The sequence below is a fragment of the Rhincodon typus genome, chromosome 21 (genome assembly GCF_021869965.1).
Source record: "Rhincodon typus isolate 14 chromosome 21, sRhiTyp1.1, whole genome shotgun sequence".
NCBI classification, from domain to species: domain Eukaryota; kingdom Metazoa; phylum Chordata; class Chondrichthyes; order Orectolobiformes; family Rhincodontidae; genus Rhincodon; species Rhincodon typus.
The window spans coordinates 43,807,684-43,823,923 of NC_063352.1; the positions used below are offsets into that span (position 1 = coordinate 43,807,684).

The 16,240-nt window shown below is 42.1% G+C and overlaps 1 protein-coding gene across 1 annotated transcript in view; it reads right to left on the reverse strand.

Annotated features, from left to right (window-relative positions):
• The window catches only part of LOC109922138 (60S ribosomal protein L3-like), a 34,264-nt gene that overhangs the window by 15,546 nt on the left and 2,478 nt on the right, over positions 1 to 16,240 (reverse strand). The window contains exons 2-4 of the mRNA XM_048609751.1: positions 12,835 to 13,027; positions 9,149 to 9,317; positions 5,370 to 5,505 (exon numbers count right to left, since the gene is read on the reverse strand). Coding sequence (XP_048465708.1) covers positions 5,370 to 5,505; positions 9,149 to 9,317; positions 12,835 to 13,027 — 498 coding nt within the window. The remainder of the gene's footprint in view (positions 1 to 5,369; positions 5,506 to 9,148; positions 9,318 to 12,834; positions 13,028 to 16,240) is intronic.

Consider the following 16,240-nt stretch of genomic DNA (forward strand, 5'->3'; position numbering starts at 1 on the left):
ACCACTAAATCTTTCAGAACCATTCCCTTATATCACAAGGCAGTCAGCCTAAAATGCTAGAGACAACATGGTATGGAGCTGGAGGAACGCAGTAGGTCAGGCTTTCTGATGCTGCCTGGCCTGCTGGGTTCCTCCAGCTCCACGCTGTGTTGTCTCTGACTCCAGCATCTGCAGTTCTTGCTATCTCTCATTCTAAACTGCTGCATTGTTTTATGCTTAAGGCAATTTAAGCATATAGGAAACACCAATTAAATAATTAGAAATTTGAGTTTTAACAACAACCTTTAATTGAGGGAGGTTAATTGCAAAGGGACTATAACAAAAGATTTCAAAACAATATTTTGCACATGTGTATTCTCCTGAGAACTAAGGTCAATGAGCATCTGGCTCAGGTCAGCTGGCTTTTGATCGAATTAAAAGAGTCATATGTTTCAGTACAGTTAATGATGGATTTTTTAACATGGAAACTTGAGGTATTTTGACTTGGGGAAGGAAGAAATTCCCTATCCAAGAGCCTGGTTTCACAGACAGTTAGGAACTTATTTCTGTCAGTGTGCAAACTTGGAGGTGTTTTGTTTTGGGGAATGAAAACGTTTTCCTGTCCGTGAATGGGAATTCAGATTCAACTGATGAGCATACCTTTTGCATCTCTTGTCTTGTCTGCCATCTCCCTGAAAAGCATTGCCTTCGTGTTTTTTATTTTGCTTGGTATTTAACTAGTCTTTGCTTGTTAGATGCGTGTATGGGCTTGTTTGACAATGTTCCATAAAGTTTGATATCATTTACTCAACATTCGCGGCTGATGACATATCTCTATCAAACCTGGAGCTCTTAAACAGGTTAGTTTAAAGGAGTTATTTTGGAACTTTTAATTAGATGATCAAATTGAACTCATTTGTATTATGTAAATTCCCGTTTTAATACTGATAATGTGGGGTCCTTTGGGGTGTCCCCTTGTTTCAGAGGTGCTATACGAATGCACCTTGCTGCTGTTGCCATTATATGTACTTAGACTTGTGGAAAGAAAGGGTACACAATTAAATGTGGATAAATAAATAAACCAAGTGAATGTAGAAGGCCTGCACATCAAAAACTGAGTAATAGTTAGAACTGCCGATGCTGGAGTCAGAGATAACAAGGTGCAGAGCTGGATGAACACAGCAGGCCAAGCAGCATCAGAGCAGCAGGAAAGCTGACGTTTTGGGTCAGGACCCTTCTTCAGAAATGGGGGAGGGGGAAGGGAGCTCAGAAATAAATAGAAAGAGGAGGGGTGGGGCTGGGGAAAGTAGGTGGGATGGTGAGCAGCTTCAGGGCCGAAGAGATTACCAGAGGGTTGCAGTGGGAGAGAGATCCACTGAGGTCTTTCCGGAGGGAGGAGGATAACTTCTTCAAGGTGGGCATCCCTAGAAGAAGCTTCACAGTGGGGTTATAGCTCACTCAGAGACAGTGAGAACTGCGATAAGTAAAAACTGAGTAATGACTTAATGAAATCTCACTCCAAGTCTTGCGCTCTCAATAGGATGAAATATAACTTTAGCGAAAAATATTAACAACGTGCATAACATAACATAACATGAGACATAAGGCATTATATTAATTATAGTCTAATAAGTGAAGACAGGTTTAGTAAGGACAGGGCAAAATGTGTCAGCGCAGGCTTGGAGAGCCGAAGGATCTGTTCCTGTGCTGTATTGTTCTTTGTTCTCTTCTTTGTTCTAGTATGCCAGATGTTCAATATAGTCAAGTCTGATCCCCAAGTATTTAAAGCCCACAATGTGACCTTAAGTTTATTGTCTCTAGCCTTACTCCTGAACATAAAAGCACTGCATTGCTCAGAACTTTCAGTGTAGGAGCTGGGAAGTCATATTGAGGTTGTACAGGACGTTGGTGAGGCCTCTTCTGGAATACTGTGTCCATTCTGGTTGCCCTGCTACAGGCAGATAATTATTAAGCTGAAGACGGTTCCAAAGAGACCTACCAGGATGTTGCCGGGAATGAAGTGTTTGAGTTTTCAGGAGAAGCTGGATAGGCTGGGACTTATATCACTGGAGTGTAGGAGGTTGAGGGGCATCCATATAGAGGTTTAAAAAATCATGAAGGGTATAGATAAGGTGAATGGCAGGAGTCTTTTCCCTAGGGTGGGGGATTTCAAGACTAGGGGGCATATTTTTAAGGTGAGGAGAAAGACTTAAAAAAGACATGAGGGGCAATTTTTTTACACAGAGTTCATGTGTGGAATGAACTTCCAAAGGAAGTGGTGGATGCGGGTACAGTTCCAACATTTGAAAGACATTTGGATAAGTTCATGAATAAGAATGTTTGGAGGGATATGGGCCAATTGCAGGCAGGTAGGATTAGTTTGGTTTGGGATTATGGTCGACATGGATTGGTTGGACTGAAGGATCTGTTTCCGTGCTGCATGACTCTATGACTCTAATCTAAAAACGCCTGGCACAATGATACATTTGAAACAATGGGTGCAGCAGGCAGATTTAGAACTGATCTAACTTCTAACGGTTAGACACTGAACAAATCAGGTGTACTTGAGCCCACAAGGAGGAAATCAAATCACCCTAACCTCAAATCACTTCCTTTGCTAAGGTGCACAATTTTTGAGGTTTGGACTGTTTATACACAAAACTTTATGATGACAGATTCAGAACGTAAGTGTCGAAAACGAGTAAATAAGAATGGATGTCTGGTCACATTCACTTCACATTTAGCATCTGCGCATAAAATATAAAAGTCAAATTCTATTTCAAACAGATTGCTGTAGGAAGTGGAGACTTTAACCATTTCACTGCTTCTTTGTAACCTTGCTCGTAATAAAGGTTCTGCCATTGACGTCAGGAAGGATAAGTGCTAGCACTCTTTCATCTGTCTCAGGAGGTTGTAGTGTTAGCTCCACATCTGAGACCAGAGCACTTGGTCCCTGCAGTACAGTACAAACGGAGGTGGTATTTTTATACAAGATGTTAAACTGAGACCCTGGGACTGAATTTTCACTTGGTGTCGAAAGATGAGTTGAAGCCCTTTCTCAATTTCCAAATCACACAGTCGGCTGCCTGACCTGTGCCCAGGCTGGTTGCGTTTTCACACAGGGCTCTGGTGAGAGGGTGCAGGAGGAGGGTGGCTATGGTTGTTGGGTTGGTTAGGAGGCCTCTCTGGATTCCAGGAGACAGCAACCCAGCTCTCAATATCCCTCCCTAACCAACCCCCCAATTGCCAGGCCATCCTCTCCATTCTCCATGCCTCTTTCAGACGCAGCTCCTATGGCCTCTTGTGTCTCTCTGTGCCCTCTCAGATCACCCCCTTTGCCATGCCTGCCACCCCCATGTCCTCAATATTCACCATGTACAGGCCTCAGAGGCTTCGGAATTCCAGTGGAAATTATTGTAAATGCAGACAGAAAAAGTTAAACGTGTAGCAAGGCTCTCAGTCAGAAATGTGTCATCGATACTGCATAACCCCTTAAGTGATCATTACACCATGAAACAACAACACTCAGAAACCACATCATAGGTAGATCATGGCATTACAGTCTCTTAAAACAATCAATTCCTGAACAGCCTTTCCAAACGACCACCTAAAAGCAAATACTGGGGATGCTCGAAATCTGAAACAAACACAGGTATAGGACAGGGGCAGCATGGCGGCTCAATGGCTAACACTGCTGCCTCACAGCACCAGGGGACCCAGGTTTGAATCCAGCCTCAGTGTGTGTGGAGCTTGCATGTTCTTCCTGTGTCTGTTGGTCATGGAATTCAGTTTGAAAGGGAAAAGTATTGTAATGGTTATATAATCTTGGTTATTTTATTCATTCACGGGACAAGGGCGTCACTGGTTAGGCAGCATTTATTGCCCATCCCTAATTGCCCAGAGGGCAGTTAAGAGTCAACCACATTACTGTAGGTCTAGCGTCACATGTAGGCCAGACCAGGTAAAGATGACAGTTTCCTTCTCTAAAGGACATTAGTGAACCAGATGGGATTTTCTGACAATTAAATCAAGGTCATCATTAGACTCTGAAGTCCAGATATTTTATTGAATTCAAGTTCCACCATCCGCCATGGCGGGATTCGAACCCAGGTCCCGAGAACATTACCTGGGCCTATGGATTAACAGTCCAGTGATATTACCACTAGGCCATGATCAAAAATTAGTCACCTTACCTCTGTGGGACAGAATCCTCTGGTGATTTACTGCATTAAAAACACATCCATGTTACAATGCAGCATCTAACAGTGATGTTTGAAGGTGTTAAATATTTTACATCAATCAGTCAGAATGTTCTCAACTCCCCAGCAAATATCCTCCTGTGTTCACAAATTCTTCAAGAAATGCATCCACCCTTTAGATCATTTCAATCATTTGAGGGTCAGGTTCTGAGTCTAGGTTGAAGCCTCCTATCCCATCATGGAACTCTAACGCACTGATTAAGTCACATTGTCTCAGATTTGAGGTCCCAGTGAGATGCTAAGCGAGTTCTAACAGTTTTCCAGCCAAGCTATCAGTTCAAACCATTTGGTTTCTCATACGTAACATGACAGACAATCAACAAAGCAGCACGACTTTGAAATCATATCACTACCTCACAGAGTCATAGAGCTGGACAGCACAGAAGCAGACTCTTCGGTCCAAGTCGTCCATGCCGACCAGATATCTTAAATTAATCTAGTCCCATCTGCTAGCATTTGGTCCATATCCCTCTGAGCCCATCCTGTTCATGTACCCATCCAGATGCTTTTTAAATGCTGTAATTGTACCAGATTCCACCACGTCCTCTGGCAGCTCATTCCATACATGCACCACCCTCTGCATGAAAATTTTGCCCTTTAGCTCCCTTTTAAATCTTTCCCTTCTAGTTTTGAACTCCCCCACCCTAGGGAAAAGACCTTGTCTATTTACTCTATTCATGCTCCTCATGATTTTCTAAACCTCTAGAAGGTCACCCCTCTGCCTCTGATGCTCCAGGGAAAATAGCCCCAAAATATTCAGCCTCTCCCTATAGCTCAAACCCTCCAACTCTGGCAACGTCTTTGTAAATCTTTTCTGCACCCTTTCAAGTTTCACAACATCCTTCCTACAGCAGGGACACTGTAACTGAACACAGTATTCCAAAAGTGGCCTAACCAATGTCCTGTACAGCCGCAACATGACCTCCCAGCTCCTGTACTCAATGCACTGACCAATAAAGGCAAGTGTGCCAAATGCCTTCTTCACCATCCTGTCCACCTGTGACTCTACTTTCAAGGAACTATGAACCTGCATTCCAAGGTTTTTTGTTACCTATTCTGCTCCTGAGTTATACAGGGCAGCTAGAATGAGAAAGATAAACAGGAACAACAGAGTGACAGAACAGTTCTCACCTGAGTATGAACAATGACTCGGATGACCTTGCAATACTTCTTCATGGCTTCAAAATCTTTCTCCAGCTGCTTTCTGCCCACGTCATCCTGCCATTTCTTGCTGTATTTACTGAAGGCTTTCTTCTTGCTCTTACACCTAATTGTATGAGGAAGCATGAGCTGTGCTCTGATACATATTATACAGAACAGACACAAATCATTCAGTTGAAAGTCAGGAGACCAGAAATCCCACTGATAATTAAATGACAAACCTTGCTTTCCCGATTTAGAAACAAAAACCAGTGTATGACTGGATGCAGGTCTCCTTTTCTGTGTTTTCAGCCTGATTTCTGACAACCCTGTGACATTATTTTATAGCTCCCTTGTACACATTTACCCATTAAAAATTGATATCCTCAGTTACTATGTATCCTTGTCCTTCTAGAAAGACAAGGGCAGCAGATACATGGGAACACCAACACCTTCAACTTCCCCTCCAAGCCACTCACCATCCTGACTTGGAAATATATCGTCGTTCCTTCACTGTTGCTGGGTCAAAATCCTGGAATTCCCTCCTTAAGGGCATTGTGGGTCAACTCACAGCAGGTGGACTTCAATGGTTCAAGAAGGCAGCTCACCATCACCTTCTCAAGGGGCAACTAGGGACGGGCAATAAATGCTGGGCCCAGCCAGCGACACCCATGTCCCACAAATGAATAAAACAAAATTCGAAAGGACGCAACGAATAATTTAACAATAAAGCAGAAAGAAAAGAGGTAGATGATTTAGAAGAAACAGCTAGTGAACTCATTAGCAGGCAGGATCTGGGTCACTGGTGACCCACTCCCTATTAAGTGTCTGATTCCATGCCGGTAGAGTTTCATGGGTACCAGCTGCACTGTGGTATCCTGCTGAATAGGCCATTCTTCCTGCCGGAGTATAGCCATTTCAGTAACATCCAATACCATCACAGACTGTGCTCAGGCACAGCAAGGTTTGAGCCTGTACTGTGTCGCTCCATTGTATTACAGGGGAGAGAACTTAACCCAGGGAGAAGCAGGGTCTTCCTATTCACATGGAGAAATGCAGACTTTCACAGAGGTAATGAAGAGTTTTAAAATTAGGATAGAACTTGGATGCCACTGATAATAGTAAAATACAGTGGATGTGGCTAAATAAAAAGGCGGATTTATTACAAAGGGTTCAATTTACTGAAGTTAATAAGGTGATGAAAGACTCAAAATGGAGCTTGTACCCTGACCAGCCCATTAATGTCGGAAAAAGAGGCTGGCGACATTTTGAGAGGGCTGATTATTAGGCTTCAAATGCACCTCATCTCAATATCAGGATTGGGACTGGTCAGAGTCTGCACCATATACACTGCAACCATTAGGCCTGAGCTGAAGGGGCCCAGTCAGGGATCCATTGGGAATTATTTTACAAGGTAAAAATCCAGGGGAGCAGGAGGACCAGCATGAAGCTGGGGCGACACAACAATGAATGGTGTCAGCTAGTGATGCCCCACATTGCCACTCACCCTCACAACTCTCTGGGTAATGAATACCGTACAGGTAAAGACAACAGCAATCAATGCAAGTAAAAGGCCAGGGGTAGAACTGAAAAGTGGATTGAGTGCAGCTACAGATGGGATGCAACTGGCAGCAGGTATAGGCAACAGGCCCAGAAGGAGTGGGGATACAGGAGGTTGGCAGTGGGCACAGAAGGCAGGAAGTTAGGGGCAATCATCTGTTACCTAGTAGTTAAAATCAACAGCTAGATCTTTAAAAGAGTTGTACCTTGTCCAAGAAGACGGTAAAAGGTCTCCTTGCTTGATAACCTAAGAGCGTGTGACTATTTAGTTTGCGGTGTAAATAATGCGAAAAGGAAGCTGGTGCTAAAAAATCAAAAATTTAATCTGAATTAATTTGTGAATCAACTTTAGTTCAGTTGGCAGACTCAATGTTCAATCCCACTCCAGGATGTGAGCCCAGGGTAACAGGTCAATGCAGCACTGTCTGAACTGCTGAATTTCAGATGAGATGTTAAACAAAGTCTGGTCTTCCTTCTCAAGTAGATGTAAAAGATCCCACAGTACCATCTCAATGAAGGGCAATGGAGTTATCTATGGTTATCGTAAAAGTAATTTTTCTTTCAATTTGCGGTTTTGCTTCTTCGTTTTGGAGTTAGTCTCTGGGAAACAGTGCACAAGCTTTCACTGTTCAGTAGATGGTTCTGGATGGCCCATCATTTTCCTCATCCTTTTAATCAAACGCTCAATTTTGGATTCTGTATGTCCCATAGATGTCTAGCTAAACTGAGAATAGACATTAAAGTCAAGTTGCAATCAGCCGTGATCTATTTGAATGGTGGATCAGGCCTGAGCAGCTGAATGGCCTATTATTGTTCCTGTTATGGAATTGGGGCGGCACAGTGGCTCAGTGGTTAGCACTGCTGCCTCACAGCGCCAGGGACTCAGGTTCGATTCTACCCTCGGGCGACTGGCTGTATGGAGTTTGGACATTTTCCCGTATCTGCGTGGGTTTCTTCCAGGTGCTCTGGTTTCCTCCCATAGTCCACAGATGTGCAGGCTAGATGGATTGGCCATGCTAAATTGCCCATAGTATCTAGGGATGTGCAGGTTAGGTGGATTTGCCATGGGAAATGCAAGGTTACAGGGGTAGGGTGGGTCTGAGTGAGATGCTCTTTGGGGGGTCGGTTCGGAGTTGATAGACTGAATGACCTGATTCCACACTGTCAGGATTCTATGTTGCTGTGCTTGTATACAACCCACTGGGGACACAAATCAGAAGCATGAAGAAATGTTTCTCAGCTTAAAAAGATTAAGGTCGTTGGGGCAGTGAATGGGAGGCAGGCAGGGAGTAAATCATGGTGAAGTATGTGAATAATTAAATGGCACAGATATAGTTAAGAAAAGATTGCTCCAAGCCAACTCTCTACTGTAGGACCAAAGAGATAAATCTGAGTTATTAAAGATTAATGTTAAGTTAGATATCAGAAAAATATATGTTTAATTCCATCAAAATGAAGTCACACAGTCCTCCAGGCTAGATATACAGGCTCCAGTTCTGTTCAACAAAATATAAAGGAGTTTTAGGGAAGAGGGCATGTTGGCTCTTTATTCAATGGTGGTTAAACGTCTTTTTTGTTCTTTATTCATTCACGGATGAGGGCGTCACCGGCTAGGGCAGCATTTAATGCCCATCCCTAATTGCCCAGAGGGCAGTTAAGAGTCAACCACATTGCTGTGGGTTTGGAGTCACATGTGGGCCAGACCAGGTAAGGATGGCAGCTTCCTTTCCTAAGGGACATGAGTGAACCAGATGGGTTTTCCCGACAATCGACAATGGATTCACGGTCATCGTTAGATTCTTAATTCCAGATATTTTATTGAATTCAAATTCCATCATCTGCCGTGGCGGGATTCGAACCTGGGTCTCAGGATGTTAACAGTCCAGCGATAATACCACTAGGCCATTGCATCCCCGAATAATAATAAAAAGTGAAGGTCAAACACATTTGGGGGAATCAAAATGCAACTGGATACTGATTTGAGAGAGCTGCCGAATTTTACGGGCCAAACGATGACTTCTGATCCTTCACCTTCTTTATGTTTTCCATGGAGTTTCTGACCCAGTGGGCTGTACCCTCAATGAGACACAAGAACCAAGCCAGCCAGAGAGCAGAAAATACGCAAAATGAACAATCATCCACTCACATGTATCTGTGTACCCACACCCCGACCCCAAAGAAGGGAATATTTTTAAAAAATGTCTGCTTACCAGTTCTTGTAGAAACGTCGTTTACATTCATCACTGATGTGTTCAGCAAAGATCGTTTTAAATGCCCGCAGTCCCTTTGGAGTGTCCACATATCCCACAATCCCCACCACGATCACTGGTGGAGTGTCGATGATAGTAACAGCTTCCACTACTTCCCGCTTTGAGATCTCTGTAATTTTAATTATAATACCCAGATTAAAAGATGGCCTGACACCTCAAAACATAACTCTCACAGTTAGAACGGCTTCACAAAATCAATTTTGGATCTGTTGGCAAATGCTTATTCCTTCATGAGAAAAGTCCAGACCACGGAAGCCATTTTGTCATTTAGTACAATACTGACTGTGGGACACAAATGCCCTCTGTTTTTGACTGTGTAATATGGTGTTCCTGATATTTGACAAACCTCCCAGCAGATTTGGCGTGGATAGAGATTTGTACTTGTGGGAATTTGGATGGGATCTCATTACTCCTCTTGGTGTTTCATTGGGAGTTCCTCAGGGACGAGACATTTGCTGCAGCTTGAACTCAGACACAGAGATGGTCTTGGGTGGTTGCAGAGTGTTGATGTTGGGTGTTTGTGATCACTGTTACCTCATGTATGCAGTCAACAATTGGTAGCAATTTTCTGACCATTTATTGAGTTTGAGAAGCAGCAGTTCCCTGAGGACTTCCTGATGAGGTCTGCTTGATGAGAACTTCCCTCAAGTCCAAGCACCTATTGATATATCATATTTATGAAGCCTAACTTAAACTGTCAATCAATTATCTGAATCCTTTTCACCAATGATCATTGGAAAGCTACTCATGACATCAAGTGACAGTTGTCCCCTTACCCACCTCCATCTGAGGGTTGGTTTACTATTCTTTCTAAGAATGAAACTTCTTTATTTTCCCAAACAATGCCCTGATAATAGGGTACATTTAGCACCAGATATATTGTTGACACTGGTTCAGTGGGCATTGTGACCTCTGCGTTTCTTGTAATTCTTCCCCTTTCTTTTCCCAGGCTAGAAATTTGGAAATTTGTTGCAATAGTTGTTACATTAAATATCAAACCATACGGTAAATACTAGGAATATTCAGTTTTTAAGTGACACCAATTTTCAACAAAAACCCATGTGAATTCCCAGTGGTCCCGCATCCAGTGCCTGCACAATATTTAGGCACTCTATCTATCATTGATAAAGTTCAACCTCTTGTCAATTCAGCTTTCCTAATAATGTCCATTTCAAATCAGCACCTAAATCTAAAAAGGATCCATCACATTTGGCAGCTGGCCATTACTATGTTTTCCAGATCTCTGTCCAACTTTCCCAACAAAGTCTGCTCCTTTTTCTCACTGTTTGTTTTCTCTGTTTGAATCCATCTGTGTGGTAATTACCCTGACCTTCCAGCTCCTCTGCTTGCCTATCACTTTTATTTTATATCTCCTGGCTTCTTTCTTAACTTCCTTTTTTGTTGATACTGCTTCCAGGTAAAGGGTTACCAGGTCGTATGACATATGCTTATTATCTAAGGAAATTATAATTTATTTCTTTACAATTGATGCAAACTCTGATAAATCATTTTTTAAACATTCTTGAAAAACAATTATAGACCACCGACCTTTTAAAGAAATTACAGTCACACCAACACTGTTGCAAGTTTTGGCTGACGCTACATAAATTGCCTTGTCCTGGAAGTCTGGCACTATACTCAATGATATATTAGATGTCCCGCTCTGCTATTGGTACAACAATGGAACAGGATTGTAGGAGATTGACTATGAATTCATTGTAAATAAAGCACAGCTATGTTAGAAATTGCATCAACACCAATTATTGACAACGAAATATAATGTAATGGATGATACAATCCAAGCCATGCTGATAAAGATTGAAATGAACTCTAGAGCAAAGTTGGACAGATGGATGGTGTCAGTGATCAATGTTAGGAACCATGTGGGGAGAACCAGAAAGCAAAAGGCTGAATTTAATGAATGGCCTCTAAAGAAGAAATCAACTTTAAGATTTCACTATACTTTATCATGAATCTGAACCACTGTAAATTACACATGAATTGTTGGGCAGATGTTAGTTCAAACATAAAAATAACTTTTACTTTAAATAGAAAGAATAAAACACAGACACCTTACACAATCACACACACCTCCATTGCTCCCTTTACAAATGTGGCAAGACAGAGTTATCCACACTTCCACAATATGCTGTTCTTTGTTCACACAAGGCAGGGCTGGAGACCTATCTGAGTTCCGGACCCGAAACATTAACTCCGATTTTTTTTTTCTTCACAGAGGCTGCCAGACCTGCTGAGCTTCCAGCAACTTCTGTGTATGTTCCTGATTTACGGCATCCGCAGTTCTTTCTGTTTTTATCGGTATAAGAACCCAACCTGGCAGGTCTTGGGGATAACCCCCCACCACTCTCCAGCCAACTGAAAGCATGTTGGGGTACAGTAGTGACTGCAGCAACTCACCCTCTGACCAGAGAGAGGGAAATAGTTAACCCGTGAAGAGAGGAACAGACTGAACAATTTGTCAGACCAACAAAGTTACGAGTATCTGGGAAGTATTTCAAGTTTCTAAAGAATCAAATAGTTAGCAGTAGAGTTGTTAAAAGCATAAAATTTAACTCTTAACCGCTATTGTCTTCAAATAAAGTTGCGACCTGGTTCACTGACTGCGTATTCGTGCTGTGTGTAGTACTTTCCTGATACATGCTAAGGTGCCTGGGTAAATTAATATTGTACACTCTAGTTGAAGAGTCTGTGGGGGTCTCAGAGATACCCTGCTCCAGACAACAGTTTGAACTTACCTCTCCAGGTGCTTCACAGGAGAACTTAAGAACACAACATGACACGAAGCCACGTAAGGAAAATTGCTAAAAGGTTCTTAAAGGATGAGGTTTTAAGGAGCATCTCGAAGGAGGAAAGAGACAGTGAAATCTTTGGAGTAAATTCCAGTGCTTGGAGAGTCCCAGCTATACTTCAAAATAGAGCCATAACGGGCTGGATATGTAGAATTAGCTGCCACAGGAAGTGGTAGAGGCTGGTGCAATTACAATGTTTAGAAGACATTTCAATGAGTACATAAATATGAAGAGATAGAGGGATATGGGCCAAATGCTGGCAAATGGAACTCGTTCACTTTGGGAAACCTGGCCAGCGTGAACAAGTTGGACCAAAGGGTCTGTTTCGGAGCTGTATGACTCTATGACACTACACGATGGCAAACTGGGCCTCAGTTTAAAGTTACACATAAAAGTAGCAGCTCCAACAGTAAAGCACTCCCTCAGAAGAGTCAGCCTGGATTCGGTGAACACTTCTCTGCACTAAGTCCTGAATGCACAATGTTCAGCTCTGGTTTGGTCAGTAGCCGTCTCACCGCAGAAGGCTGTGACTTGATGGAAATATGGAAAATAGGAGCAGGAGTAGGCCATTTGGCCCTTCCAGCCTGATCTGCCATTCTATGTTCGATCATCCAACTTAGTTCCCTGTTCCCCCTTTCTCCCCGTGCTCTTTGAACCCTATGGCCCTCAGATCTACAGCTATGGGCATCTATCTTGATGAACCGCTCCAGTGCTTCAATAAAAAGATCAACACTGAATACAGGCACTGAGACCCCAGTCTCAGGCAAACAGCCGCACCATCCGCACCATTTGGACCGAAACAATCCAAATACTTACTCTGGCTGGGCCTATGCACTTCCCGCAGGATATGTGTCATGCCAGCTTTGTAGCCCAGGAAAGCTGTCAAATGCACAGGCTTGCTGGGGTCATCCTTAGGCCAGGATTTCACTTTGCCTCGGTGTCTGGAACTTCTCTTGCGAGGAAGAAAGCCCAGGTGTCCATGTCTGGGTGCCGAGAACTTACGATGAGACTGGAAACAGAAACACTTCTTAATTTAAAACCGTTTAAAAAGAAAAATGGCCGCCTACACTCACCATGTTTAAACTTATTTGGAAAGCGTTTCACTAAAGACTGCAGCAACTGCAGAAAAGGAAAAAAACATAAGATATTCATTTAGATCCCTTGTCACTGCTATATCTGAATTAAATCATATTTTTTAACGTTAACAGTGAAAGCAAGCGTACCATGGTGTGTACTGAGCACTGAGTGAGCAGCTGAAAGGGACAGTTTCCAAGAGGTGAAATAAGCTCATGCTGAAGATGTTACTTAATATAAAGTCACCAATATAGCTCCTGGCTCCATTAGTCCCCATATTAACTTCTGCAGCAGGATAGCTGCCTAGGTTTGACATCACAACAAATGCAGACACTGAATTGGCAGGTGCCACTGACACTACTCACTACATTACAAATGTGCACTGGCAACATTTCAATGTGTTTATTTTTGTCCCATGTCTCTCATGAAATTCTTTTCTGCTCAAAAATAAAGTGAATAATAATAGTCAGATGACATGTGTGCCGTCTCCCCAAATATCATTTGGCTTTGGGCCTGTTGAATGGTACAAAAACACATATTTATATTTTGAACGCATAAATATAATGCATGACAGACTTTAAAGTGCAACAACTTGCATCTGTATAGGAACAAAAACAGAAGTTGCTGGAAAAGCTCAGAATTCTGGCAGCACCTGTGAAGAAAAATCAGAGTAATCAGTTCTGAGGAAGGACCTGAAACGTTAACTCTGATTTTCTTTTAATAGATGCTGCCAGACCTGCTGAGCTTTTCCGGCAACTTCTGTTTATGTTCCTGATTTACAGCAACAGCAGTTCTTTCAGTTTGTATTTGTATAGCCCCATTAACTGTAAAATGTTTCAAGGTGCTTTACAAGATTGCTATCAAAGAAAATTTGATAGTGAGCTACATAAAGAAATATTAGGGAAGTGATTAAGATCTTGATCGAAGAGGTTTTAAGGAGAATCTTAAAGGAGAAGAGATTTAGTGAGGAGATTTCAGTGCTTAGGGCCTGGGCACCTAAAAGTACTTCCACCAATAGTGGAGAGATGAAAATCAAAGATGTGTAAGGAGCCAGAATTAGAGGAGTGTAGGTATCTTGAAGGATTGTAGGGTTGGAGGTGATTACAGAGATAGAGAGGTTTGAGGTCATGGAGTTTTTCAAAACAAGGATAAGAACTTTATAATAAAATTTGCTGGAGAAACTCAGCAGGTCAGGCAACATCTCTGGCAAGAAAGCAGAGTCAACATTTCGGATCCAGTGACCCGTCTTCAGAAATGGATATCCTGGACTTGAAACGTTAACTTTGCTTTCTCTCCATAAATGCAACGGGAACTGCTGAGTTCCACCAGCGATTTCTGTCTTTGTTTCAGATTTCCAGCATCCACAGATCTTAGTTTGAGGACTTTATGACTCCAGCATTGTAACAACCTGACCAGAACACTCAATCTCATTTTGGGAGGGTCTAACCAAAGGAACAGCATGATTATAACTCACATTCTGTGAATGACACCGACTGGGCTGTAGTCTAATCTCCTGGGGAGGATTTACCAAAGCTCCCCATCTAAGTATTTTCTCCCAGCCTTTATAATACAAAGTAAATTGATGGCAAAACAGACCAAACAGACCCATCAAGCCTGTTTCACACATCAGTCAGCTGGAGTCTGATTAGACACCATGTCCCTTTCCAAACTGCCTTCCCCACCACATCAACATAAACCTCATTATCATTGGAGAGACAAAAACAAAATACGTACAACTGAAAGATTTAACATAGAAGGGTAATGTAGCTGGATTTGAACCACTGTAAATTGACGGTGTTGGGAAAGAGATTGTAAACTTTGTTTTGCTATGTGTTTTAAAAATCCTTTGTCTCCTATATCCAGACAGCTTGGGGTTTTTTTATTTGTTCTTATCCTCTGTGTAATAAATTTCTGCTTTATTGTTAAAACAAAACACTCTGCAGCCTTATATTTCAGTAAACGACTGCCACACTAATTAAAATTTTAAAAAGAATGATCTATCAAATCATATTTCACTCTGATTTTAGCAGTAGCACTAGCAGCGGGGACCATAATAGAATCAATCAGCATCTGTGAAACGTACAGCCAGTTTACATCTCAGGTATGTACCCTTCCCCGGACTGAGTTCTAGATGTCTTGCAGCAACTTATACACAAGCCATTGACTGACTCATCTAAGTTTGTGACACAGGAACATGCTAAGATGTTACATCTCTTCAAGGCCAAGTTTTCAGGTCCTTCCAGGTGTGAAACTAGAAATGCATAGCTTTCACTAATATCACATTTGAACACAAATTCTAAATTGCCTGCTCAGCACTAATGGAGGCCTGTACTGTTCTATTTGGGGTATTATGAGGTCATGAAATTTGTTATATATACATATACAAGTCGTTCCTCCAATAGATTGGCAAAATGAGTTCTTTAACACTTTATAAAGATGTGCATAATTGCAAACCTATCAAAGTTTAAAAGATGATTCAGTAATATTCTTAAATAAAAACAGTCTTTGTGTCTACTAAGTTCTTGACTCTGTTGTGCAGTGTAAGAATTCCAAAAATATGGTGTGGTTGTTAAGACAGAAGCAGTTAATCGAACAATAAGCTGCAGATTTTTCAGAACTCTGTGGTGATGTGGTGCCACCTGCCAGACAAAGAGGTCAATGCTTTTCCTTATCAACAAAATGCTTGAAAAACTCAGCAGTTCATCTCCATGCAGGAAAAGAAGGCAATTAATGCTTTACGAGCAACCCTCATCATCAGAACGGAAACGAATTAGAAATATTCGATGTTATATGAGCTATCCTCACCATTGACCACCGTGTTGTATGGAATTGGCTCACCATGGGTAGGTTTATTGCCACCACCTTCTTTTAGCGTAAGGATCTATAGAGCCAACTTTGTCTTGTGCAATAGAGGAAAACCACTTGCTAGTCTAATAAGAAGAGGTTGTTATCTTTAAACAACCAGTAGATTATTGTCGATAACAAGGTGTAGAGCTGGATGAACACAGCAGGCCAAGCAGCATCAGAGGAGCAGGAAAGCTGATGTTTCAGGTCTGGACTCTTCTTCAGAAATTTTCATGAAATTTTCTGAAGAAGGGTCCAGACCGAAACGTCAGCCTTCCTGCTCCTATGATGCTGCTTGGCCTGC